Source organism: Microplitis demolitor, chromosome 7 (genome assembly GCF_026212275.2).
Source record: "Microplitis demolitor isolate Queensland-Clemson2020A chromosome 7, iyMicDemo2.1a, whole genome shotgun sequence".
NCBI lineage: Eukaryota > Metazoa > Arthropoda > Insecta > Hymenoptera > Braconidae > Microplitis > Microplitis demolitor.
Genome location: NC_068551.1, coordinates 22,508,946 through 22,535,538, shown reverse-complemented (window position 1 = coordinate 22,535,538; position 26,593 = coordinate 22,508,946). Strand labels below are relative to the sequence as shown.

At 30.1% G+C, this 26,593-nt stretch overlaps 7 protein-coding genes across 11 annotated transcripts; 4 read left to right on the top strand and 3 right to left on the bottom strand.

Moving 5' to 3' along the window:
* Nucleotides 1–313: 313 nt before the first annotated feature.
* On the top strand, nucleotides 314–3,268 carry LOC103571930 (pro-resilin). The gene is made up of 3 exons (XM_008550284.1): nucleotides 314–465; nucleotides 2,212–2,493; nucleotides 2,749–3,268. The coding sequence occupies exons 2-3, from the start codon at nucleotides 2,212–2,214 to the stop codon at nucleotides 3,022–3,024; spliced, it is 558 nt and encodes a 185-aa protein (XP_008548506.1). The 5' UTR covers nucleotides 314–465; the 3' UTR covers nucleotides 3,025–3,268.
* Nucleotides 3,269–5,177: 1,909 nt separating this feature from the next.
* Nucleotides 5,178–7,478, bottom strand: LOC103571929 (mucin-5AC). The gene is made up of 3 exons (XM_008550283.1): nucleotides 7,464–7,478; nucleotides 5,814–7,010; nucleotides 5,178–5,460 (listed from the first exon to the last, which is right to left on the bottom strand). The coding sequence occupies exons 1-3, from the start codon at nucleotides 7,467–7,469 to the stop codon at nucleotides 5,230–5,232; spliced, it is 1,434 nt and encodes a 477-aa protein (XP_008548505.1). The 5' UTR covers nucleotides 7,470–7,478; the 3' UTR covers nucleotides 5,178–5,229.
* A 3,989-nt stretch (nucleotides 7,479–11,467) lies between these two features.
* On the top strand, nucleotides 11,468–15,485 carry LOC103571927 (cytochrome P450 CYP12A2). 5 transcript variants are annotated; one of them, XM_008550280.3, is made up of 9 exons: nucleotides 11,468–11,607; nucleotides 12,158–12,376; nucleotides 12,458–12,701; nucleotides 12,838–13,034; nucleotides 13,985–14,186; nucleotides 14,379–14,535; nucleotides 14,666–14,914; nucleotides 14,997–15,215; nucleotides 15,291–15,485. In XM_008550280.3, the coding sequence occupies exons 2-9, from the start codon at nucleotides 12,175–12,177 to the stop codon at nucleotides 15,396–15,398; spliced, it is 1,578 nt and encodes a 525-aa protein (XP_008548502.1). In that variant the 5' UTR covers nucleotides 11,468–11,607; nucleotides 12,158–12,174; the 3' UTR covers nucleotides 15,399–15,485. The 5 variants fall into 5 exon arrangements, with proteins under 5 accessions (XP_008548502.1, XP_008548500.1, XP_053596945.1 ...); XM_008550278.3 differs by having other exon boundaries at nucleotides 11,468–11,658; XM_053740970.1 differs by having other exon boundaries at nucleotides 11,468–11,722.
* Nucleotides 15,472–19,923, bottom strand: LOC103571928 (non-lysosomal glucosylceramidase). The gene is made up of 14 exons (XM_008550282.3): nucleotides 19,532–19,923; nucleotides 19,372–19,460; nucleotides 19,114–19,294; nucleotides 18,765–19,042; nucleotides 18,314–18,553; nucleotides 18,021–18,150; nucleotides 17,714–17,959; nucleotides 17,318–17,562; nucleotides 17,081–17,235; nucleotides 16,899–17,002; nucleotides 16,370–16,512; nucleotides 16,165–16,271; nucleotides 15,899–16,090; nucleotides 15,472–15,773 (listed from the first exon to the last, which is right to left on the bottom strand). Exons 1-14 carry the CDS (start codon nucleotides 19,672–19,674, stop codon nucleotides 15,561–15,563), a joined length of 2,466 nt encoding a protein of 821 aa, XP_008548504.2. The 5' UTR covers nucleotides 19,675–19,923; the 3' UTR covers nucleotides 15,472–15,560.
* Nucleotides 19,924–20,022: 99 nt separating this feature from the next.
* On the top strand, nucleotides 20,023–21,229 carry LOC103571924 (peroxisomal membrane protein 11B). Its single transcript, XM_008550274.1, has 3 exons — nucleotides 20,023–20,318; nucleotides 20,385–20,500; nucleotides 20,569–21,229. The coding sequence occupies exons 1-3, from the start codon at nucleotides 20,263–20,265 to the stop codon at nucleotides 21,096–21,098; spliced, it is 702 nt and encodes a 233-aa protein (XP_008548496.1). The 5' UTR covers nucleotides 20,023–20,262; the 3' UTR covers nucleotides 21,099–21,229.
* LOC103571925 (ciliogenesis and planar polarity effector 2) lies at nucleotides 21,173–22,078 on the bottom strand. Its single transcript, XM_008550275.2, has 3 exons — nucleotides 21,979–22,078; nucleotides 21,637–21,905; nucleotides 21,173–21,562 (listed from the first exon to the last, which is right to left on the bottom strand). The coding sequence occupies exons 1-3, from the start codon at nucleotides 22,076–22,078 to the stop codon at nucleotides 21,221–21,223; spliced, it is 711 nt and encodes a 236-aa protein (XP_008548497.1). The 3' UTR covers nucleotides 21,173–21,220.
* A 473-nt stretch (nucleotides 22,079–22,551) lies between these two features.
* On the top strand, nucleotides 22,552–26,330 carry LOC103571926 (uncharacterized). Its single transcript, XM_014441756.2, has 10 exons — nucleotides 22,552–22,681; nucleotides 22,778–23,068; nucleotides 23,151–23,806; nucleotides 23,878–24,090; nucleotides 24,157–24,609; nucleotides 24,674–24,872; nucleotides 24,950–25,122; nucleotides 25,185–25,282; nucleotides 25,365–25,626; nucleotides 25,690–26,330. The coding sequence occupies exons 1-10, from the start codon at nucleotides 22,552–22,554 to the stop codon at nucleotides 26,209–26,211; spliced, it is 2,997 nt and encodes a 998-aa protein (XP_014297242.1). The 3' UTR covers nucleotides 26,212–26,330.
* Nucleotides 26,331–26,593: the final 263 nt, after the last annotated feature.

Below are 26,593 nucleotides of genomic sequence, written 5' to 3'. Positions count from 1 at the left end.
ATGATGATGATGATTATGATACTGTGTAGAATCATCCCCGAAAGATCGACAGCTTTAGTTTACACATACACATGTACACATAGACACAAATTGATCATCAGTATGTATTAAGTAGCTAATGTAGGTACAGAGGTACTGTGGCGGTCCCGTTGTGTAAGATTAACCGTAAGTAAATTGGTGGCGCAATGGCCTTGCTCGTGATGTTACATATTGGAGAATGGAGGAGTATCATCCTCCGGGGCTACTCTCGCGAAAGTATATAACCCGTCCAAAGAAGATGCTTCCTCGCACTCTGCACCATAGTCATCTCGCCATAAGACACACTAAGATTTAGTTACTACTAACGAGTAGTCGAAAACTTTTTAACAACAAAAAAAACTTGTGTTCTATCACTTGTTTACTCACTAACAAAAGTTATCTCAGATTTATTTTTTATTCAAATCTGTAATTATAAACAACCTCGAGGTAAGTTGTCAAAAGCTTTTTATTTATATTTTTTCCATAATTATTATTTATGTATTTCTCGTAGTCAACTAACTTTTCATAAACGCATTTGTGTGCATATTTATTTTTTATTTATTCAACTTGCATATGCAAATGTCATTTTATAAAAAAATTATTAATTAAATTTTTTTAATTAGTAGAATCATAACTCGAGAATTTTTAAATAATTATAAAATTATTTCAGTTTTTTCTCGTTTAAAGTTTTAATAACGCACTTGTAGTTGTTAATTTTTTTTAACCCAAAAAAGCTCCTAAAAAATTTATCTAATTTAAATAAATTAAATTAAAAATTAGTTAGCCACTTATAGTTACAATATATAACATTTATACTGGCCAAATAAATAATAATAATAATAATAATAATAATAATAATAATTAATGAAAAACGTAAGTAGACATATGAATAAATAATATGCTGAAGAATCAGTGGTGTTTATTAAACCATAGATTCTAATCGGATTAGAAAGACACTCGCAATTTAGTATGATGGGTCTGTATATTGCGTAATGAAAGCCGCAAGTATACGCGTATAGATATATATTAATATTTAATATTTAATATTCAAAAGGTAGATACGGAATGTACGGTATATAAATGTATATATAAAAGAAGAAGAGGAGCAAGCCTTGCGGCTCTTCTCTTTGCTTCTCACATCAGCAAGCATCATCCGAATGATGATGTGTAAGTGTATGTGCGCGTACAGAAACTATCATCATTATCATCAGCATCATAGATATAATGCATCTGAAAGATGCGTGATCGCGTTACGCAAATCTAACTTGCTCTATTGCGTTTTACGAGAAATCCATTTCAACTCAAGCGCATAATTTAAATCTTTTCATCTTTAAACTCTAGTTAAACTTTCCTGCGGGTGTTCAATCATTAATACCATTCATTTTTATACGCTAACAATAATTATACACTTATATAAATATATATCCTTTATTATTATTCCTACATACATTCCTATCTATACGTTCATTTGTTAAAATAATAATCCGTCATACGTTGACTCTCATACAAAAGCAACACAGTAGAAATATATATGACGTCATTACCTTTATTATTTAATTTACCGCAAAACAATACCTAAATAGTTGTTATTGTTGTTATTATTGTGATTTGCATCATATATTATTGAAAGCGATAAAAATAATTGTATGAACAAGTTACAAAATAATTATTTGTAATAGTTAGAGAGTGACACTTTAAGATGTACATAATAGTGGAGAAATAATAATAATTTGTTTACACCCTGCATGAGGTTTGCGCATTATGCAGCACACGTACATAGGCTGCATTTGTTCCAGAATGGGAAAGTTAATTATTATCAGACATCAGACGGCAGTAGACAGTGACGCCGGCAGACCGACAGAGAATCTCTGGTGCTCTTCCGTAACCTAATTTCAACAATATACATACATACATACATACAAACATTCTTATATTCTTACATTCTTACATTCTTACATACCGAACAACTCACTGTTGAGAAGAAGAATAGTATTATGCCATTTAAGTGATGCTGTGCTCTCAAACATCAATAGCTTTACCTATTGTAGCGGTTACGAATCTTTTACTTACGAAATCAAAAAATACTATTATTATTATTATTATTATTATTATTATTATTATTTAAAAAAAAATAAAAGTGACACACAATATAAATATTAAAAAATATATATAACAATTAAACACTTTGGACAGATGCTGGCATTAACCGCGCTAACTGTGCTACTGGCGACCGCAGTGACAGCCAGACCGGAACCCCCAGTACTCGGGGGGCAGCAATACCTACCGCCTGATCAGCAGTACGGTCCACCACGGAGAAACAACGGGTTTGGCACCGGAGGGATATCAGGTCAAAGTGGACAAAATGGAGGAGGGTTCGGAAATAATCAATACCTCCCGCCAAATCAGCAATACGGAGCGCCAGGAGGTAACAACGGCGGTAACAACGGCGCCGGATATAATGATGGTTATAATGACGTAAGTATTTGTTAATACATACATATACATATGTATATTATTTTATCTGCGAGGGTGATATGTTATGTTCAATATTCCATAGAATAATCAATATTGTACGAATCGTTGACACTGACAGAAATTCACTCAGTAGTAAATAAAAGCATCATCATTTTCATCATTATCATCATCATCCTTCCCAACTTTTATTATCAGTTATGTTTATGACTGACATTTATTATTAAATAATTAAAACATTTATAATAATTAAAACAGACTCCAGCCAAGTACGAATTTGAATACATGGTAAACGACATTGAGAGTGGTAACGACTTTGGACACAAAGAAAGCCGTGATGGTGATGTTACACGTGGAACTTACTACGTTCTTTTGCCTGACGGACGACGTCAAACAGTCGAATACATAGCGGACCAAAACGGGTACCGACCAGTCGTCACTTACATGCAAGAAGGCAATGGCGCTGGAAATGGTTACCGAAACGACGGTGCCGGCAATGGTTACCCAGGCGGAAACAATGGTTATCGTTATTAGTCTCGTCTACTATACGGACACTACTACTCCAGACATATCAGCCTATTGTTATGCTGGACCATCCATTTCTTTCGCAAACATTTGCTGTTAAATTTACCACTTATTGTTCCGCATCATCCTCACTAAATGACCAATCATTTTTTTTTCTTTTTTACTCCACTAATTACTATTATTTTTTACCATTATATATATTTCATTTTTTAATAATCACGTGAATTCAAGTGCTAGTACTAAAAAAGGCATATCGATTATTCCAACAATTATAACTATTATTATCATCATTATTATTATTATTATTATTATTATTATTATTATTATTATTATTATTATTATTATTATTGTTATTATCAATTATGAATAGATCTCTACATTCCAATATAATTATATTAATAATAATAATAATAATAATAATAATAATAATAATAATAATATCAATATCAATAGTAACCCGAGGATAGATTTTTCAGTAGTAGTCTGTATGCAAAATTAATACAAAAGCCCGAATGTAATAATTTTTATTTAATGGTATTAATGAAACAAAAACTATTGGTCTTTTACAATACCCCCATTGCCATATCCATATGTCCATGTATCCATATATACACAACCAACTTGCCAATTAGCCGTAATTAATAATTATGGTTGACCGCATAGATTGATTACTGTTGAGTATATATACACTAATAATGTCTACATATATATTTATATACCTGCTGTAAAATACTAGCTCAACATTATTCTGAATAATATCAAAAGATAATATTAATAAATGATAATAATATAAATACATATATACATTAATAAAAAAATATATATTAATAATAATATAATAATCATTATACTTTCAATATTATATAAATAAATATATTAAAATGAATAAAATATATTTTGCATAAAAAATAATTTTATATTTATTCACTATTTCCTCTTTATCCTGCTCAAATACTAAATACCAGTAAGCAAATATAATAAATATGTAATAAAGTTGGCAGAGCTTTTAAATTTAAATACAAGAGGTAAAGTTTAATTTTAGTATTTTTAATTTATCAAACGAATATTTAAGTCAAACAAAAAGAAAATTTTTTTTCATACAGATGCGTTTGACGTCAGCAGCAGCAGCAGCAGCAGCAGCATGTGTAATGAAACTATAATAGACTATGTATGTCCTTTGAAAAAAAAAAAAAAAAAAAAGTTTAACAGTATATTTTTTGTCCTTTGAAAATTTTCATTGTTATGTATGTAGTGCATTTATATCTATCATGCTCTTAGCACTTTCATCAACGCTTTACAATGAGCTAGTATTTAAATATTGTGCTTTTATATAAAAAGCATCATATGACCTATATAAACATATTCGTATCTTTATACCTAGAATATTATTATTCATATAGCTTTCATTTATAACACACGAGCTGATCTTTTCTTTATATTCCATAAAAATATACTAGTTATATACTTGATATATAGTGTTGGGTTAATTATTTATATTTTTATGCCGTCGTTACCAATCAGATGTTCGAAAGAGAGACTTTTTATTGCATTTTGTTTGAAAAAAATAAAATTTATCGAAATAGGTACTACTCTTTTAAGGCAACAATTTTTGTATGCTTCAACAAAAAAAAAAAAAAAGTTGCTTAAACTCTGCTCTATCAAGTATTGTATGTTTTTTTTTAATTTCTGAAAATCAAAAGATATGAAAAAAACAGAAATTTACATATTAACGATTCCAGCAGCAATGGAAGTACAGAGAGAAAGCCAGGTACATATATATTTAAACACATTTATCTTGCATTTATGGTGTTATCTCTCTCAGAAACGCTAACAAATACAAATACCAACATTGGTGAACTAATTTTACTCAGTGTCTTCCTCTTGCAGTGTAATACGTAATATTATGATTTATGATCCTAACTTGATTTTGCATACAATCATATTCCCTATTGTACTGAGTTTATCAACCAATTTGAACTCATATGCATGTATATATATCTAATATTTTTATATTATACGACATTATATTTTTTTTTTTTCTATAAAAAAATTTTATTTATATTACATACATTAGTTATCAGTTTTTTTTTTAATTTCTAGCTATGATACACAAATAATTTTACTAATAATTATGTAAAACACGTACATAGATAAATTGCTAGCAAAAAATAACTAGATTATTTATATATGGCTTAATAAATTTTAATTTGAATGCTAATACTGATATCCTCCTTGACCATAACCAGCTGCGGATTCTTCGTAAGTAATTTTGGGCTTGTAACCATCCTGGTCGGCAGTGTAGTGAACAATTTGTTTGCGTCCATCAGGTAACAAAACTGTGTAAACTCCCTGAGTAGAATCATCGCCATTTCTACTTTCTTTGTGACTGTAGTCATTTCCATATTCGTCATTAACGCGATACTCGAATTCGTATTTGGCTAATGGCTGAGAAAAAAAAAAAAAAAAAAAAAAAAAAGAAGAAAAGAAATACCAAGATAAAAATAAATGAATTATTTATTAAATTAAAAGCTCAAATTATTATCAGCAATTAAGAAGAGTTTAAAAGAATTTAAGCAGACAAGGGAATTAATGTATTTTTTAGTATTAACGGTAGAGAAGATTTATCGTTAAGTGGAATTAAGTGTTTTTGTCCCGACACTTATTTCTAATCAGGTATCGATTTTCGATATAAGCTTTTCTGGTTGCTGAATAGAAGGTATTACTAGTTAACGTCTATCTATACATTTTACATAGGTTCAATAATTAATTAAACGTATATGATGGGAGAAACTACTCACTTGGTGAATGTCATAGCCCGCAAAGCTTTCATCAGGATACCCGATTGGACTGGAAGGATAGTAATTTCCAGGTGGTTGATTTATGTTTCCACTGGCGAGAACGTTAGACTGTCGAGGTTGTCCATCAGCACTGGAAGCACCAACGAGACCAACGACACCAATGACACCAGCCCCACTAGCTTCACCAGCACCCTCAGCTCCAACGGCACCCCCAGTGTACTGATTATTCTGTGACAAGGATGAAAACCCGGACAATGAGCTAGATAACTTGTTGGGCGTTAAATAGGTTTTGGAGATGCCAGATGATGTAGCTGATGCAGAAGAAGAGGAGGATGTACTGGTTGTAACAGTAGAAGTGGATGATGGTTGATCGATTCTTCCGTGATATTGATTTTGCTTAAACCCAGCTACCGATGGTAGATAGTTTGAGCTTGGGCTTGGAATAGACTGGATAAATGTGTCAGAATGTTTACTAGTAGGTAGCAGAGATACCGTAGATGAGGATGTCTGTGATGATGATGATGATGATGACGATGATGTTGGTAATGGTAGTGGTAGTGATAGTGGTAGGGGTGGTGGTGGTAGATATTGGGAAGATGAAATAGCAGCAGCATTTCGATTAGACATGTGTAGAGATGTTAAAGTTGGTCTGTGAGCAGTATTGGTTACACCTTGTGGGTTTGAAATACGATGATCCAGGTTTGTTGTTATGGTGGTAGTAGTAGTAGTAGTCGTCGTTGCTGGATTTTGTGGATGGTGAACGAGTGCATTGTATTGACGACTACTGCTGGAAGGATTTTGCGGAGAAATTGACGGGTGACTGGGTAAGTATTGCATTGAAGGCATTGCTACTACAACAGGACCACCACGACTACTACCACTAACACCAATACTATTACCAACACGGCTATTGGGAATAGCAGATGATAATGATGATATAGCTGTAGATCTGATGTTACTACTGGGTAAGTACAGAGAATTTGGTAATACATTTTGAGATGGACTTTGGTAACTCGTCGGGAGATAATGGGATTCTGGTGTTAGTCCTTGGTTTGGTAAAATACTACGGTGACTTGACGAGGATAATGATGCTGGTAAATAATGATCTGATTGGCCAGCAGAATGTGGTGGTTTATAACCATCCGGCTCCAAACTTCCCAGTGTCACAGACGTTGCTATTGATAAAATAATTATCACCTGAAAAAATTTTATTTATTTATAAACATAAATATATATTCATCTTAAGTAATTGATCAACTAGTAAAGTAAATAGAGCTTAAAATGGGTCGAATAAATGGGGATAAAACCTTTCGATTAACCCTTTTAACCGACTCTATAAATCACCTTTTTGTATGTACTGATTTATTGATCGAATTAGATTGTAGAGTTAATAAAAGCACTGCTCTTAATTGCTTTTCGGGGATTTAGATTTCACGTTAAAGTCAACCACACACCGTTCACTTATTTGATTTCATCCCTAATAGTCACACCTTCGATAATTGAGATTTAAGAAAAAAAAAAAATAATAAAATAAAAAAAGTAGTAATAGTAATAATTGGGATTTATGAACCCAAAAATTATCAATTGATAACGTAAAAAAAAAAAAAAAAATAATAATAATAATTTAATAGATTTGATGATGATCCTTACCTTCATCTTACTGCCGTGAAGATACAATTGGATTTGATTTTTCGACGATGAAATAATCTGCTTTTATATTGTAGTATGATGTTTGGGGATAGTAGTAGGTATTTGGTTTTGCATATAGCGCAAAAGTGAATGTTTGAATAAGTGGGCATCCTTCCTAGACCGTGCGTACTTGAACAAGTGTTATTCATCTTCCGCAGATGAGGTACCATGAGAAGAAACGTTGATGATGATGATGATGATGATGATGATGAGTGATGAGTGATGACCGCGACGGCGTCGTCTCTGTAAAATTTGCCCAGGTTAAAGTAATTTCGTAATTTGCTCACCGAGAACCATAACATCGAGAGCAAGGCCAATACATATACGTAATATATACCCACGAGTTTTTTTCAGTCTTTGGTCTATTACTCGAGGGCATTAGACTATTACTCTCAGCCATCATCCTTTATTTATTTATCTTTTTCTATACATAAATAATCCAATACTGTTCCCCACCCTACTTTAATTTAGTTCAGTTCAGCCTTGCAGTAATTTTGTAATTTAACTTCAAGGACTTAAACTGTAGACACACCATTACAGCTAGTAATTCGGCAAACACTCATCAGATATATTATGCCTGACAGAGAGTAAACGCCCCAACTTATTCGACTCGAGACAATAATATCCTCGAGTGGTAGCACTGCTGACTGATGAAAATTGTTTCGTTAAATATATTACCATTACTATTATTATTATTATTACTATAACTATTACTATTAGTATTACTGTTACTATTACTATTACTACTACTATTGCTATTGCTATTGCTATTGCTATTGCTATTGTACTGTGGAGATTGAATTAGAGCATTGAAAGCATTATCAACATCAACGCTCTTGTCATATATCATACACACTCGCAAATACATATACATTCTCTTTATGATGTTCATTGAGGTAGATGTTGTAGTTAGTGAACATCAAAGACGATTTCGTGTTGCTTCAGGAATTCCTTTGTAAGCAACAAACTGTAACAATCAAATCTCTTACTGTCAGCATGTCTAGTCTAAGCAAAGATGACCGAACCATACATCAGTCCTAACTATATATATATATATATATATATATATACCCACAATTATTTCCACATCCTATTCTACTTATACTAACTCTCTTTTATTATTCTTAATGACATAGCTATTTTACGCTACGCCACTAATTTAATTAAACCTTTGTCTATACAAATCCATTTATTTGTACTGCACAATTATTTCAGCTATTATTATTATTTCGAAATTACTATTTCAAGGCTACTTTATGGAATAAAAAAAATATAAAATAAAAGAAAGGGTGAAATTAATTGACTTGATGGAAATAATAAATTTAGTAGTAGCGAAAGTAATCAATTTTATAAAGTAATGAAAAACCCTTTGAATTGAATTAATAATGGTCAGCATTATAATAATGATTTGTATTATGATTATTATTTGAATAGATGAGGATAATAAATATGTATGGAGAGTTGTTAAAAATATTAGCATACATCCACATAGAGTTGATTCACCTAATATTCTCATTAGCATAGATACGTAGGTCAAGATTGCTTTTACCCTTCATATTCACGCAAACTCTACATCCTCCTCTTGTGCATACGCTAGCGTGACCTCGTGTGTATGTCTCGCGAATAGCCTCCTCGCGTTTTTGGCCTCTCTACTCTCATCCAACAGACTGAGCACACGCGGCATTACGACCCGACCACTAGATTATGGATTGATGATATGGAATGAATGTCGAAATTTATTTAACCGTTTCTGTACTGCTCATCATCAGGTCAAACGTTATCGACCAAACATTTTTTTTTCTTCTTCTCGTTCTTTCATTTAGAATGTCTTCTACATCAATGATTTTTAATTAATTATTAAATTTCGTTAAGTAGCAACTACACAGAATTAAAACTTGGCGAACGATAGCATAATTTATTCATAAATTAATAATCGAAAAAGTTCTTACAAGTAATTTATTTAATTTGAAAATAGTGCCAAGACGATAATTTAAATTTCTTTTCCTTGTTGAATTTCCGTCTAACAGTCGTTAAGGTGCGATCCAACATCGATTTACTTCTTCTCGGGTTCTACAAACTCGCTGATGGGAAAGAAAATAGTAATGATGATGACGATGACGGTGACGATGATGAAAAAGAAAAAAGAAGTAAGTAAGAGGAGGAGAAGAAGGGAAAGTAGTGAAAGAGTATCGTGAATGTTGACAGATCGACGGGGCCACTAAAGTTTTCCGTAACCGAATTCTATTCGTAACAAACTTGCTAGTTTGCCTTTCAATTTGTCGGCTTTATTCGTCGGAAATGAACGATTAAAACTTTTTGCAACTTGTTCATTGAATAGATTACCGTATATACACTACCAGCGCCGCCCCTTTCAACCCTCTACCCTACATCCCTTAACCCCATCTCTTTTCCGGCCTTTAACGTCAAAAAAAAAAAAAAAAAAAAAAAAAAAAAAATTCTGTTATAAAATAGTACAATAGCTAAATTTCTTTAAATAATAAAATATTTCAATGAAAAATCAACAAAAGTATAAATTTGAATTAAAGTCATAATTGAAAATAATAATGATAAAATTTTAATTAAAGGCTAAACAAAAGTACGTGCGTGGATAAATAATTAAATTTATGTATTTGATAAACTCTGATGAACTCAAGGGGAAACTCAAGAAGCCATTGACTGAACAACCACCAGCCACTAAACGCTGTTATAATGATCAAGTAGAGCATCGACGTCTAAACCAGATGTACATCTCGTTGGATTACAACCGCATCAACTACAACTACTACTACTACAACTATTACTATTATTAGCATAACAACAACTATCGATAGAGATAAGTATAGATATCTTAACTATTCCAATATTCTCTTAAACAGAGCATCTGATCCTTATCTTCGGATAATCGTGTTTGTGATGTATATATATATATATATATATATATATATTTTGGCTTAGCTTAACTTGATAATCTAAAGGCTTAAGTTGTCGATCTCCATTAATAGTGTACATCAATGTAGATAATACATATATATTGAATAATCTGTTTAATTGGGGAAACTAAATAACATAGTATATTAAGATGCAATGAAATTGCTCATGTGTTATAATATAATATATATGTATTTGATGTCTCTTACAGTAGCATGTTAGTTAGTTGGTTGGCTGATGTGTGTCCATTAGTCGCATTTAAATAGCTGACACTGCAACAGCAGCACAAGCAACTCACATAACACTCTGACCTCACTGTGCAGAGTTTACTGATATGAAGTCTGCCCTGCACTGCCCTGCTTTTCCCTTGCCTGCCTTTGCCTGCCCTACCTTGCTGGTCTGGATCACGTCTACTACTATTTCATGATATGATACTTAAGAATTTAATTTACCGGAAGACTCTGGGTTACATCAAGCGAAAAAAAATTTATCGGCTGGATTTAAGCCTTCATGGTTCATTAATTAATAATCGAGAGTGTAATACTTATATATATGAATGATAATGTATATGCTAATAATGAATTGTTAACTTATTTTTATTTAATTAACTAATTAAACGAAAAACCTTGACTCTCGTTTACGTCAATTAAATATTAATTAAAATAAAGATAAAAATAAAAAATATTATTATTGAATTAACATTCTGACATCTGATTATTATATTGTCCGTTTTCAAGGACTTGATATGTTATTTTATAATCTACGTGTATAGTGGGTGATTGAATAAACAATAGAGCTATCTACTAACGATAAAGTAGAATTTATGCAATTCGTAATTACTTTATGTAAAAAATAACAAAATCCATTTTTTATTGACTCTAATTTTCTCAGCTATCTTTGGAGAGAAAAAAAAACAAAAGTTAAGCAAATATAATTTACAATAGAGATATATGTTCGCAAGTAGCTCAATACACGATAAGGTTTTTTTTTATAATAAGCGTGGAAGGAATTGAAAAAAAAAAAAAAAAAAAAAAAAAAATAATAAGTATACTTGATATAAAGCGAAATTATTCTTGATATTTTAATCAACTGTATCCTGTCCCCTGTTATGTTATATAGCATATAGCAGTGCGTCCTACTCAGTGCAGTACGATGACGCGATCGATACAGTACTAACGTAATTTTCCGGACCTCACACATTTATTTATAATAGTTGTAGTAATAAACGGTATTTCTTTCTTTTTATTTAAATAAAATAAAATAATTATTCAAATGAGTGATTTATTTTTGTGGTAAAAATTTAATCAACGTAACATGTAATATTTCGATATTTATATTTATACATAAAATAACTATTTAATTCTAAAACCACAGATATAATTATTGAAGTGAATAAAATTTCTATAAATATAAATACTATATAACACGATTTACGTGAATGATTTCACAGCTGGGTAGCAGTGAATGCATATAATGCATATGTGTACAATCGGACGGAAAAATTCAAGTGCATCGAATTATTATCAATGATAATTATATTTTATATTTAATTAACGGTGTCACAAGTAGATTAGATTTGAAATGGTTGATACATAAAAATAGACAAGTGTCTTAGTTTACGCTGATAATTATTTTAAATAGGGTGTTGGTTACCATTTATCATAGGTTCAATATAATTTGAGTAAATTTATATTTAAATATAACCAAAGGACGTGTTTGCATTGCAGAATAAAAGTTATTGGAGATGGCATCCAAGATAGTTATTGGAAGACTGAGTATCAATTCAGCAAAGAGCTATGCAAATATTGCAGCCTGTCCCACCGTTGAGCACAGAACCACTCAAAACGAAGAATTATCATGGGAACAAGCCAAACCCTATAACCAGATTCCAGGACCTAAATCTTATCCTATCGTCGGAAATTTATTTAAATTTTTACCTTACATAGGTATTAAGTATATTCTTGTACTTTATTATCAAGAAAAAGAAAAAATAAAATAATATTTAAAAAATTTTTTTAAATAAAAAGGTGAATATGGAAATATGCCATTGTATGAACAAATGAAATCATTGAATAAACAGTATGGAAGTATTGTGAAGCTTTCAGGAGTTTTCGGTAGAAGGCCTTCAGTATTTTTGTATGACCCGGAACAATGTGAAAAAATGTATCGTTTGGAGGGGGTTTGGCCAATGAGAATAGCCATTGAAACAATGTGTAAATACCGAGAGAGAAACTCAAAAGTTTATAAAGGAAAATTGGGACTTGTTGGCAGGTTAGTTATAGCTTTTCATTATCAAAGTCCTTATCGTAGCAAGGATAGAAGAAAATTGATTAAACTTTTTCACTACATATATATATATAGTTTTATATTATATTTAGTTTTTGTTGGATTTTGTTTTTGGTCGTAGCCAAGGTAAAGCCTGGCACGAATTTAGAAAAAATGTGAATCAACATATGATGCAGCCGAGAAGCATCAAGCCCCACGTGGCACAAGTCGACCAAGTTGCCAACGACTTTATCACGAGAATACGAAAACTTCGAGATGCAAAAAGTTTTAAACTACCGGCAACATTCAACAACGAAATGAATAAGTGGGCTCTCGAGTGTAAGTGCCAGGCTAAAAAATCTACGATGAGTTTTTATTAATCATCTGAGACATTTACATTTACACATATATTATCATTATTTATTATTTCTTTTTTTTTTTTTCTTTTTTCTTTTCCTTACTTTCTTACTTAAACATTTTAAACCGTCACATTTTTCTTTTGTTCAAAAGATAAAAACAATAATGACATAAACAAAACAATGAATACATAAATGTAAAACATTTGTAGTATATCATATTTCCATTGAATCGGCAATACAATTATTATTTTGCTTAATTCTCTTTTGTGTTAATAATTTATTCATCTCATCTATTACTTTTCCCACTTACATTCACACTATGATAATAATAATAATAATAATAATAATAATAATAATGACGATGATGAATGTGGTTGATATCATCATCGAGACTAATGCATGATTGCAAAATTAAAATTGACAGAATATGTGTAAGTAACTTCCGTACCAATGATTTGCATTATTTATAAATGTTGGCATACCGCGCGTGGACTATGTAATAAACTCGTCGTCCTTGATAAAAAGAAGTATAAACGGCAATTAAGAAATAGTATATATAATATTATAGTTGGAACGATAATTGTCTTAATGTAGCTCTGGCTCTATGTATATATGATGGATATAAAGTAGAGAACTAGTATATTTGGTAGTCGGAAGCTACTTTAGTAAGCTCATTAAAATTGACAGTACACAGTATTGTTGTACTTAAACATAATCTCAATTAAGGTAACCACCTGGAGATTACAACTTTGGGTTGCGGCTATTGGTTGTGCACCGTAGCACTGTAGCACCGTTCTCCTACTCTCATTTTATCCAATGGGATGGGATTCCCCAAGCGTAACTCATCTACAATCCGTATATATATAACTAAATGCTCGTACTTAAAGTTTAGGACAGGGATAAATGCTGAAAGTGTAATTATTTTTTCAGCTATATGTATGATTGCGATGGATCATCGTTTGGGAAGTTTTGAGGACGGGTTAACAGCCGACTCAGAACCACAACAAATGATTGATGCGGTTCATAAAATGTTTGAGCTTTTCTACCAACTTGAAATTTTGCCCTCATTGTGGAAAATTTATGACACTCCGAAACTTAACAAGTTATTTAAAACACTGGATACTATTACGAGGTAAGATATTATTAATATACAAATTTATTTATTATTTAAAAGTTACGATAATTTTAATAATAATAATGATGATAATGATGATGAATAATTAATCTTATACTGTGTAAAAGTTAATAACAATAAATATCAAGTGTAAACAATTAAATAAAACAACAGATCGGTTTTAATTAAATTTTGATATATCAAATTCAGAATCGCTTCGAAGCATATCGACGATGCTAAACTAAAGTTTGCCAAGTACCCGAAGAGCAATACAAACGAACGTAGTGTCCTGGAAAGTTTATTGAGTATCGACGAACAAACTGCTTATATTATGGCACTCGATATGCTAACTGCTGGAATTGACACGGTATATTTATTTTTAATTATTTTACTAAATATAACTTTATATTTATTCACTAAATTCATTTAAATTTTATAAATAAATATTTTTTTTTGTTGCTGTTGTTATTGTTTTTTTTTTTTTATAATAACGGCAGACTGGAAACGCTACAGGTTTATTATTGTATCATCTTTCAATAAACCCTCGAGTGCAGGAAAAACTACGAGAGGAAACATTAAATTTACTGCCCAATAAAACATCCCCTGTAACATTTCATGTTCTTAATAACATTCCGTACCTCAAGGCGTGTATCAAAGAATCGCTTCGATTAACACCAATAGCTATTGGCAATTTACGAACAATGCACACTGATGTTGTTCTCGGTGGCTACAAAATTCCCAAACATGTAACCAATATTTAAATTTTTTGTTTTTTCAACTATAAAAATAAAACTGCTGAAAAAAAAAATGATTATTATTTAATTACAGACCGATGTAGTGGCTTGTCACAGTGTACTGTCAATGAGTCCCGATCACTTTTCACGGCCAGAACAATTTTTACCAGAAAGATGGTTGAGAAATAATGATACAGATATAAAAGCTAGTAAGGACGCACATCCTTTCGCTTACATGCCATTTGGTTTTGGGCCACGTACGTGTATTGGCAGACGATTTGCTGAATTAGAAATGGAAACGCTTACACTAAAGGTTATTTTATTACTTTACCAATAAATATATAAGTTTATAAATATCACTAATCGATTATTTTTATTATTTATCCAGATGTTGCAAAACTTTAAAATGGAATGGCCCAATGATCCTCTTAAAATAAAAAGCCGGTTTATTAATACAATGGGCTCGCCTTTACAATTAAAATTAATTGATATTTGAAAGTGTGATAGAAAAAAATTAATTCACTGTAAATAATAGGACAAAGGTATCTAAATGATAAGATAAAAAATAATCAAGTTTAATAAAATAATTTATCTGATAATGTTTTGTGCAATGTATAAAGATAAATAACAATGATTTAATTATAAATAATACTGCTGATTATAATTTAGTATCAGCGGCTTCATAAACAAGTTGTTTTTTATAAGTGAGCGCTTGGTGAATAGCCCAAATAGATAAAGGTCTCATGTAACCGACCGATCGATATCCACCTTTTTCATAAAGTGCTTCAGGTGTTTGAAAACCTAAACCTATTTGCTCCCAGACTGTTCGATATACTCCCTCTGCTGTACGTAAACCTTCCTCAAGCATATCCTTTAAATAAATTTATTTACTAGTAAACCACTTTTCGTATTTTATTATTTTTTAAAATACGTAGAATAGTCCGGCTGTGGTCAGAAACTTATTCTATTATTAAACTAAATAATTAATTTAAATACCTCATGTATCATTAAAGCGGCAAGTGCATAACTGACACCAGTCCACATTTCTTCGCTCTGTATAGTCATCGTATCGATAGAACCGGTTGGAAGAAAACCATTAACCGCACCTTGATAACCATCTCGGTACTTGAGTACATTATTTTCGTAAATTGTTTTTAATGATGATTTAACTCGATCTTCCGGAAATATCTAAATAAATAAAATTAATTTTAATATTTTATTCAATAATATAATATAATATAATAAATAATTTAAATGTGCACCTGATGATTGAATTTACACGCTTGCAAAAATAATTGACCACAAAGCTGATCACTCATAATGCAAAGCCGATGATCCGATTTACTACAATCGAAATTATAATAACTACCTATGATTTGTAAATAAATTATTTCAAATTAAATATTTATATATAAAATAATAATAATAATAATAATAATAATAATAATAATAATAATAAAATTTTACCATTCCATAATTTATCTTGAAATGCGTTTTTTCCTTTTTTTAATATTTCCGTATACTTGCCGATAAACTCAGTATCATTTAAAAGTTTTGCGATTTCCAAAGAGCAGCAGAGTGCCGCTAACCACAGACTACCGCAGTAAGCGCTGTTGAATATGATTTAATAATAAGAATTTTGTGTTTATGTGTGTGAGTGTATTAAATCGTTGTAATGAACATGATGAATTTGTTAGTATAGCACATGTAATTGGATACTATATAGAGTAGTACCAATGAAGCCCTAGCTGTCGTTGGTAAATCCATCGTAATAGAGTACTTTAAAGGTGTGCGAATCAGATTGTATGATCGTGAAACCGGAACTCTTTTAATACCAAGTTAAATTTAATATCCTAAACTTTTATCAGTGCACATTCAGAGTTCTGCCCTACGATGGATTTACGGCCAACAGTTAAGGCTTCATCGGTATTACTACGGAAATTAAATAAAATACGTATAATTAATTAATTAATAAGTTAATTGTATTTTAAATGACCTTGGGCCTTGCATTATCCAGGTATCATAAGTCTGATCTGGAAAACCCGTATTTTCTATAAGACCATCATGGTCAGTATCCCATGCAAGACTTTGTTCCAAGACCTTTAATTATTGTATAGCATTAGTTAAAAAGTTATTATTTAGATAGTAATAATAATAATAATTTAATTTGTAAATTACATCTTTTATGGATAGCCAGAAATCTCTTAACATTTTTTCGTCACCCATTAAAATATAATCTCTATAACAAGTAAGTATGAATTTTGAATTTAAATCCTTCCAATTGCATATATCATGAATAGGATATGCATTTAACATTTTAAATGGTTCTTCATCTATAAATATAGAAAAAAATCAATAAACGAAATTTTTAAATAATAATGATAACAAATGTAAATGAAAAATATAATTTCTAACCAGGATCCCCGATGTCGTGTGGCACAAAACCTTTAGCTTTACGTTTAGATTTAGTACCATCGTAAAAAGTTGTACGCAGAGATGGGTCCTCAATTTGAATAGAATCACGAATATCGTACTGTAAACTGGCTTGTAAATTTGGCCACAGCTGTGCCAACGCAAATGAAGCATAAAAATGAACGTCGTATGTATTATACATTCGGTATTCATGACCCTCTAGATACGCGAAACGACCGTACTCGATTCTTAAATTAAAATAATAATATTTAATTATAATTATATGCATATTATAAATTACTCATAATAGTTATGCCAGTCGTATAATAAATAAATTAAAATTAAAATAAACTTTATATATATATATATTTTTTTTTTATTTTAAAAATTTAATTTTACCTCGGATCGGAATTTTCAAATTTATCGGTTTCATCAGTTCGCAACCAAACGGTGCCTCCATCGATGACGTAATACAATTCATTGAACAGCGCGCTTTTATACCAGTCAGGTAAATCAATATCATCCAATACCGGTCGTTGCCAATTGTAAATATCGTATTCCCATGAATTATAATTCATCAATGTATAATGGCATATTTCTTGTGCTACTGTTTCTTTATCGTTGTTGAAATATTTTGTGTAATATCTGTAAGACAAAAAAAGTTGTAATAAATATAAATTTTTATTCAAATAATAATCAACTTTACCTTAAATATTGCCGAAGTTTATAGTGAAATTGAACTTTAGGAATATCCCAAACTAAACAAAATTCAATTTCTCGTGTGCTATTTGCCTGAATACGCAAAGACGTGCATACCGCACATCCAACATGTTTCTCTGTGACGGATAAATAAATAAAAATTAATTATCCGATAAATGTCAAACTCCTTCGACATCAATGTTATTTACGACATATAAATTAAATTTGAAGGATATCTACTTATATCTATATCTATATCTATATCTACAAAAGTTTAAGTAATAAATAAATAAATATTACGTGCTGGGGAAGATTTAGAGTGGGTTGGTGAGGTATTAAGTTTTCCTGTACGTTCAAGTAACTCCCATAGATCCCTCCCATCGCCAAAGGGATCGAATATCAACGTCCGTGAAATGTCAACGTCACTTGCACTAGCTTTTGAAGCTATTGCATACGTGCAAGGCATACCCTTCAATTCTTGATGTATCATCACTCCCTTAACTTCATTTTTATATTCAAAACATTCGGTCCATTTTTCCCCTAGAATAATAATATATCTTATCTCTGTGTTGAAATCCAGTCAATATTTTTATTTCTTTTTTGCATTTACTATTTGCCACAACAATAAATAACAAATACTTATTTCACAAACGTGATGATTACTTATGTAAGCGGGAATTTTTCCTTGTTTTTTTTTTTTTTTTTTTACATTTATCAGATTTACGGAATTATTTAAAAGAAAATGAGATACCTGGAATTGAAGTACTGCCCATACCACTTTGAAATGTGAATGTAATGCTGACATCAAGATCAACATTTGACTCATTAATTATTTCCCAAATGAAGGCGGCACACAGCAAAGAACTATCTTTATAATTATTTGGAATTACCGGGGATATTTGACGACAAATGAGTTTAACATTTATTTCTTTGATATCGTATTCTGTCCAGGATCGTGGAAACAGACCAGTATATTTAGCATTTTTACCGTCAAATCCCCACTTCCACGAAGACAAATATTTGCCTCGGCTGTTTTTTTATATAATATATTAAAATGATTAATCGTTTAATTTTATTAATATATGACTTTAAATTCTTACGAAAGTGGCGATAAAACTTGATGATAGATTGTCTGGCCATGAGTGTCTCGAACAGTGACAATAAATTGATTAGCAAGTGCTGTCTCGTATCTATAAATTCCCGGTATCAATGCGTACCGTCGAAATTCTCCATTAAATCCACGCCCTATCGACCCTGTTCCTATTCCACCAATTGGTACTCCTTTAATATATTAAATAAACAATACATCAGTTGAATATCATTATACAAATTAATCATTAATTAGTTGACATATTAACCGTAGATTTGACGATCATTGACGAGATTTGAGTAATCCATTAGTGGAATACGACCTTCTCGGGCAACTTGAGAACAGTATGAAAGAAATCTAAAGATCAATCAATAAACAATAAGCAGAAAGTTTGTTAACTATATTAAGTACATAAACAAAATATTTACCTCAGTCCCAAGCCAAAAAGTCGAAAAAATTCCCTCCAGCGGACACGTAGAGTTTGTTTCCACTGTTCTGGATACTTATGATTCAGTGATAATATCAAACCATACTTGGGAATGTTTTTATGTTTATTGTTTACTTCGGACATTGTTGATAATTATTTGTTTTGTTTACAAACTTGCTACTAAAAGTATTGTATTTATAATTTTTTCGAGAAATTTAAAATTATGAGATCTACCAAAAAAGATTGTCACCAACGATACTGCCCGACTGAATTTTCTATCAAAAAATTTACACATTTATACATCTTTTAATATTTCGTTGATAATAATATGACGTATATGTAGAGAATGTAAATATATGGTTAACCTTACTAATGTAGGTCTGTGTACGTTCTTCTAAAGGAAAAAAGTATCGTATCCAGTGCACATGCGCGAAAATTTAAAATTCGTCGGTGGTACAGATTCCCGATGATACAAACTCATCAATATGTATTTAAAATTCACGCTCGGTAAGTAAGAAAGCCTACCTGTGGCACGTAGAATCATCTACGAGGTAGTGGATATATAATTATTTATATTTATTTTATCAATTTAAAGTTTATTTTTCCTATTTTTTGTCATTGGGTTTAATATGTAAATAATAAAAAATGAGTGGAAAAACAAGCAATTAGCTGTGTACCAAGTCCACGCCTAGTTTAATTTTTCCACTTTCCAGTAACTCGAACTTTTTAATAATGGATGTATTTATACGATTAAATAATCAAACTGTTGGCCGCGACAAAATAATAAGGTTATACTCATAATAATAATAATAATAATAATAAATTTTTCAGTATAATAATTATTTAAATTACAGATTATTCCAGTATGGAAGTCGTGCTGGATGGTATTACACACAAAATAAATTGGTGACCTACCAATCCAATGATATTTTGAAAAGCCTCGAGTATACTTTCAGCTCCTTCAGGAAATGTAATTTTTATAAATATTTATAATTATTTATGATGATTGGAATTATAATAAATGAATAATTATTTCAGTACTTCGACTTGGACGATTCCTAGATAGTCTCTATTCGGCATTGTCGTCGATGAAATATCCGAATCTAGTAATTAGAATTACACTGACGTTATCTAAAATATCAAACGCCCTTTACTTGCTCGCCGATCATATAATTTGGGTTGGCAGAGCCGGATTGTTAAAAGTAAATATCGATAAATGGAATACGATAGCCAACAAGTACTGGCTGATGACAATAGTAATGAATTTAACTCGAGATATTTACGAAATATTACAAATAATGGAAGAGTACAACTTGACTAGAGTGTCTAAGATAAATCTTGAGTCTAAAAATTATCGTTACAACAGATATCGTACATTGTTTTATCTTACCAGTCACAAAGACGTTGTTTTAGACACAATTAAAAATGGTTGTGATTTTTTCATTCCCTTAACAGCATTAGGATATACTAAATTTACTCCAGGTATGGTTGGAATACTTGGATTTATTTCTTCAGCTATTGGCATTTATTGTTTAATTGATCCTTTAGCAAAATTATCTCCCGCGTAATTTAAATTTCAATAAATTACTTGATAATGATTTTAAGATTAAGGGTATGGGGTGAAAGGTTTTTTAAAAAAACATAAAATAAAACAAATGTATTTTTATAATAATTAATAAAATAAAAAGTATCAAGCGTGCATTTGTTTAGTTATAAATTCTTGATCTCGATTCCAGAGAGCTTTGCATATTGAATTAAGTTGATAAGAACAGTCAAGTATTTCCGGTCTAGCAGTTGTTTTGCTGACATCAACTTTAATTACTTTTACCTTCCACTTGCTTTCGAACTCTTTTAATAGCAACTCAGCAACGGGTAACGTCGACCAGGGTTTGTATCTGGTACCAATCACGATATTAGCTGGTCGTTCCTTCATATTGCTCATCGAGTTCATCAAATAGGGTATGTCATTAAAACTTGGCAGATCTTCGAACGAAAATACTGAACAAATGGCATCAACTTTGTCTTTACATGCCTGCAATTAAAATATATTATTTATTTATATTAAGATTACTCAGTAAATTTGACTAAACATAGATATACAAATACCGGTAAAACGTGACTGTATTTTTTAATACTGCTTTCCGTAGTATCCCAAAAATTAAGTCTGAATAAAACAACCTTATCCCAAATTTTAACTGGCCAATAGATCATAGTCTTTCGTATACCATTTATTTCAGAGGATATGTAATTTTCGTGAGCTATACCGGAAAATCGAGATACTACTGATGATTTACCAACTCCAGGTCTTCCTATTATAAATATTTTATAAGTTACTTCTTCAATAGACGGTGGTAATGATGGTCTCTCTAAAAGTCCTGTAAATAAATAAAATTATTATACTTTATTTTATTTTATTTAAAGTAGACTTATGATGATGTCAAAAATTACCATAACGTCTTCTTACTCTCGCTTTATCATCATAAAAATAAGGCATCAATGATTCAGCTTCACTTGAATTTAACCAGCTCATATTTATTGCGCCACTCATTTTTTTTTAATTATACTACAGAACTGACAGTTCTGGACGTCAACTTTTATTAAAATATTTCCATTCCTTAACTTATTTACTCTAGTAAATTACTAGAACTATTAAATTTAAAAATATCTAATCGAGTTAACGTAAAGTATTAAAAACAATAAATAAATAAATACATTTATTTATTTTTTATTCTCATAACTCTGTTTATCAGTTCATTGACACAAGAGTCTGATTTCTAAGTCAGTATTCACCAGTATTCAATTTCAGTTTACAAGTGACTTTAGACGACGCGACAAGTCCAATTTAGTGTAACCTTGTTTTATTTATAGTTTCATAAACAGTATCAACAATAATAATATATAATTATTTATCCTGTATTGATAGTAACAATTCCTGGTACTTGATAATTTAAATAATATTTATCGCTAAAGTTAAATTTTATACTTAATTATAATAAATATTTTTATATATTTAATGTAATAATGGAAATATCTAAAGTTGATGAAAAATTATCACAAGTTTTAAAATTATTTTTGCTAGCAGATTATAGTATTACTTCGACAACTTATTTAGATTTATTGTTAACACACATCGCCAATTCAATATCTAAATGTAATTTTATTATTTTATTTTTTTTTTCTTATGTATACAGATAACCTCAAAAAAATTAAATATTGAGTGTTAATTTAATTAAATTATTTATTTCAGCTGATAATCAATGTAAATTAATAAAAGATTACATTGAAAAAGGATGTGAAATTTGGATAAATAGTAAACCATGTCAACCAGTTATTGTATTTACAATTAAATTAGTTGGAGTATTGGGAAAAACTAAATATTATTTCGAGTATTTTGATAAACTAAATATATATTATAAATTACTTGATATATTTAATTTACGTAGAGATGATTTATCAGCTTCTATTAAAATGGCCTATACCACAATGTTGCTTGATATTATTGGGCATGACAGCGGTAGAAAATGGGTAATAAATTCAGGTATATAATTATTTATATTAATAATAAAATTAAATTATTTTTTATGTTATTGTTAATTAATTGTAATTATTATTTATCACAGGTGTATGGAAAGATGTAGTTAAATTTGCTCAATTTAATCACACAATGTATGTGACACGTGAAAGTAATAAATTTATATATCAATTGCTTATAAATGAATCTCAAAACATTGAATTATCTACTGAAATAATAAAAGTTGTGTCCGAGCCATTGATAAATGACACGTATGGTATCCAGGTGCACAGCGCACTAGAAGATTTGTATTTGGATCAAACCCGAGTACTGGCAACGACACTTGGTTTAATAACAAGCATTTTGGAGAATACGTTGTTTAGTAGCTTGGATAACACGATCCCTAATTTAATTGAACAAATAACAAATCTTGAAGTACGTGTAAAAGTACTACTAGAAGCTTGCATCAGTACAAAGTTTCTACAAAACATTCACAAGTTATGGGTTCTATTGTTTTTTTATAAAATAAAATCTGGATTTGAAAAAAATGATAAAAATGAAACGATAGTTAATTCAGAAGCTTGGAGTAGATTTCGTGTTGCTTATTGCTACTTGCAAACTTTATTTATATCGAAAAATTATATTACTGAATTAGTTAGAACGAATAAATTTTCGTTGATCTATTGGAAAAAATTACAAGCGCTTGAGGCATTTCATCCACCAGAACTTAGACATAAATTTGAACATCAAGTTGTGGCATCTATGGTAATTATTTTTAGTAATAAATATTAACTACTGTTATTATTATTATTATATTTAAATTTATTTAACAATAGGTGACTCCTTTGTTGGTATGTTTAAAGAAAAGTTATAAGAAACATGATATTTTTGAAATGTTTGTTCATAAAATGTTTACAATAACTTGTCAACCCATTCAACGACTGGCATACGAGGCTAGAGATGTTATGCTGAAAGAGGAATTACCATTAGAATTAATATGTAAATCTTGTATTGAAATGTTACTCGAAATCGTTGATTTGATGGACAGAGTAAGTATTTTTTACAATTTAAAAATTTAAAAATTTTTTAATGACAAGTAAAATGAATAATTTTAGGATACAGCAGTGATAGCATTCCAAAGTATGTGTCACGTATTAAAAAATTATGTGGCATCTGAGACTTGTAGCAATCAAGTGCAAGATGATGATAATTGTGAGCATGGGATGCCGCAGATGCTAAATAAAAATACAAATGACAGTAGTCCTATTTTGCTATCCGCGTTACTTCAAAATAGTGACAACTATCATAAAGTTCAGAATAGTAACAGCGATAATTGTTGTCCAGTTACAATAAATAACAAATCGTTGGATCATTTGAAAATAATTACACGAAAGTCAATACTTGATGGTGATCCAATTGTCGATACTCCTGTCTTACTTTCAACTTTGCTGGATGGAGTTGCGGTAATGACAGAAAAGTTTCAATTCAAGTGGTCGGATTGTGTTGAAACCATTTGTGTTTTGGCTCTTGCTCAAGAAATTTTAAATCACTCTGGAACATCACCTAATGTAATTATTTTTTAAATTATACTATACAAATACATTATTATTATTAATCTAATTATTATTTTAGCTTTGTGTACGAGCTTTAAAAATATGTAGACTAGCTATTAAAAATTTCATGCCACCAAATTTAGCATTGCTGGTTAATGGAGAAAGTCACATGAATAATATCGGGCCAACATTATACAAAAGATTACACGATGGCAATTGGGAAGTTCGCGATAGTGCATTAGAAGTATTACATGTTATTGCTAATATTTCAGAGACCAGTAAGTACTTGATACTAATAGACGTGGAAAATAATATTGTTTAAAAATAAATAATAATTATTTTTTTTTTTTTATAGCATATCCAGCATTCCAAGAACTTATTCTTACAAATAAATTACTACCTCTCGTTACCGATATCGCAATGAAAGACGGAGAGAGTTATGTTCGGGCATCTGCACTTAAATTTATTGCCATCACCGTTCGAATAAATAATTTGTGGAATAAAGAATTATCGTCATTAGATTTATTTGTACGTTATTTTATTATTCATCGTATTAATTTTTATTTTTATTTTTGTTTTTATTATTTTAGGATAAATCTGTTGAATTATTCTGTGAAGAAAGTGAAGCTATTGTAAGAAAAGAAGTTGTGATATTATTAAGAGAATTATATGTTTACAGACAATGGCCGTAAGTATTTAATTTTATTAATTAAAAATATAATTAATATTTAATTTATTAAAAAATTTTTTTTTAATCTTTGGTCATATAGAAGTACAGTACTTGACACAATAAATCATACGATGGTAGTAGCAGCAGTATTAGATCTTCATTGGGAAGTTAAAATAAATGCCCTAAGTTATTGGCAAGATTTTATAAAATTTAATTTAACTGAACAAGGAATGCTTGATGGTGAATTCCCGATGGTGACATTCTCAAAGGAGCACAAAAAAATAGTACAGCTTACTGATGACGAAATAAATAATCGATTAAATAAAGCTCTTGACAATATGGCTAAAGAAAATTGTCTCGGGGTAATGAAAATTAAAAATTAATATTAACCATCGTAAATAATTTGAATTAATAATTAATTACAGGTATTATTGGTCACATTGGAAGACGAAAGTGATTTTGAAGTATCGAAACATGCAGCAGACATAATAAATGAACTAAAACGTCTATTATTAAAATACAAACTCAATCAATCAACACCAAACAATAATTCTTCTTACAGTAGTTCATGTAACAGTAAATCAAACATTCTATGTTCAACAAAACCCTCAGCATCAGGACCAGAAACAAATAGCACTGATAAAGATTTGTCGCGTATCATAGATGATATTATTGACTCAAATGACTCGAGCTTACTGGCGACAATGTACAAAAATTCTTTAAAAATGAATGATGAGTGTGAAATGACAAAACGTCAAGCACTCGACCGTATATCTAAAGTTACCAGAGAGCAATTTTTATCCCACATTCTTAATTCAGACATCGATGCCTACATTGCCGAGAGACGAAACTGGTTAAAAACTTATACCGTCTCTTTTGATTCCATTCTCGATGACATTTTAACAGTTTACGCAAAAAATGATACTATTTCAATGGACTGTTACTAAATAATTATAATATTTTTAATTAAATATTTAATTTCATTGTTTTTTATTAAAATTATTATCATATCGAAATTTAAAATCAAAATGTTTTTATACTACGCTTCGAAAATAAATATTTAATTTAATTGTTATAAAATAAATATTGTACAAAAAAAAATATATATATATATATATTTAAATGTATTAAATAATAAATTTACATAATCTCATAAATTAGGTACTTATTTAATGAATGAAACTTGTCGTGTTCATACATCATAATAATTAATTAGCGGTTTCACTTTCAACGCAGTATAAGGAAATATATATAGTATTGAAAAATGAAAATGTTAAATAAGAAACGATAGATGAGGATCAGGCGAGAATAGTGCGCATGCGTGACATT

Bases quoted from the DNA above. Each gene is read 5' to 3' on its own strand.
- LOC103571930 (XM_008550284.1), top strand. From the start codon at position 2,212: ATGCTGGCATTAACCGCGCTAACTGTGCTACTGGCGACCGCAGTGACA. The intron at 2,494-2,748 runs GTAAGTATTTGT...TAATTAAAACAG, and splicing joins ATAATGATGGTTATAATGAC to ACTCCAGCCAAGTACGAATT.
- LOC103571929 (XM_008550283.1), bottom strand. The intron at 5,461-5,813 runs GTGAGTAGTTTC...TTTTTTTCTCAG, and splicing joins CGGGCTATGACATTCACCAA to CCATTAGCCAAATACGAATT.
- LOC103571927 (XM_008550280.3), top strand. From the start codon at position 12,175: ATGGCATCCAAGATAGTTATTGGAAGACTGAGTATCAATTCAGCAAAG. The intron at 14,187-14,378 runs GTAAGATATTAT...TATCAAATTCAG, and splicing joins ACACTGGATACTATTACGAG to AATCGCTTCGAAGCATATCG. The intron at 14,536-14,665 runs GTATATTTATTT...TAATAACGGCAG, and splicing joins TAACTGCTGGAATTGACACG to ACTGGAAACGCTACAGGTTT.
- LOC103571928 (XM_008550282.3), bottom strand. From the start codon at position 19,674: ATGTCCGAAGTAAACAATAAACATAAAAACATTCCCAAGTATGGTTTG. The intron at 17,236-17,317 runs GTTAGAAATTAT...CTATATTTATAG, and splicing joins ACACGACATCGGGGATCCTG to ATGAAGAACCATTTAAAATG. The intron at 16,272-16,369 runs GTAAAATTTTAT...TACAAATCATAG, and splicing joins TCAAGATAAATTATGGAATG to GTAGTTATTATAATTTCGAT.
- LOC103571924 (XM_008550274.1), top strand. From the start codon at position 20,263: ATGGATGTATTTATACGATTAAATAATCAAACTGTTGGCCGCGACAAA. The intron at 20,319-20,384 runs GTTATACTCATA...TTTAAATTACAG, and splicing joins GGCCGCGACAAAATAATAAG to ATTATTCCAGTATGGAAGTC. The intron at 20,501-20,568 runs GTAATTTTTATA...TAATTATTTCAG, and splicing joins TTTCAGCTCCTTCAGGAAAT to TACTTCGACTTGGACGATTC.
- LOC103571925 (XM_008550275.2), bottom strand. From the start codon at position 22,078: ATGAGTGGCGCAATAAATATGAGCTGGTTAAATTCAAGTGAAGCTGAA. The intron at 21,906-21,978 runs GTAATTTTTGAC...ATTTATTTACAG, and splicing joins GAGAGTAAGAAGACGTTATG to GACTTTTAGAGAGACCATCA. The intron at 21,563-21,636 runs GTATTTGTATAT...TTTTAATTGCAG, and splicing joins AATACAGTCACGTTTTACCG to GCATGTAAAGACAAAGTTGA.
- LOC103571926 (XM_014441756.2), top strand. From the start codon at position 22,552: ATGGAAATATCTAAAGTTGATGAAAAATTATCACAAGTTTTAAAATTA. The intron at 23,807-23,877 runs GTAATTATTTTT...ATTTAACAATAG, and splicing joins ATCAAGTTGTGGCATCTATG to GTGACTCCTTTGTTGGTATG. The intron at 25,627-25,689 runs GTAATGAAAATT...AATTAATTACAG, and splicing joins CTAAAGAAAATTGTCTCGGG to GTATTATTGGTCACATTGGA.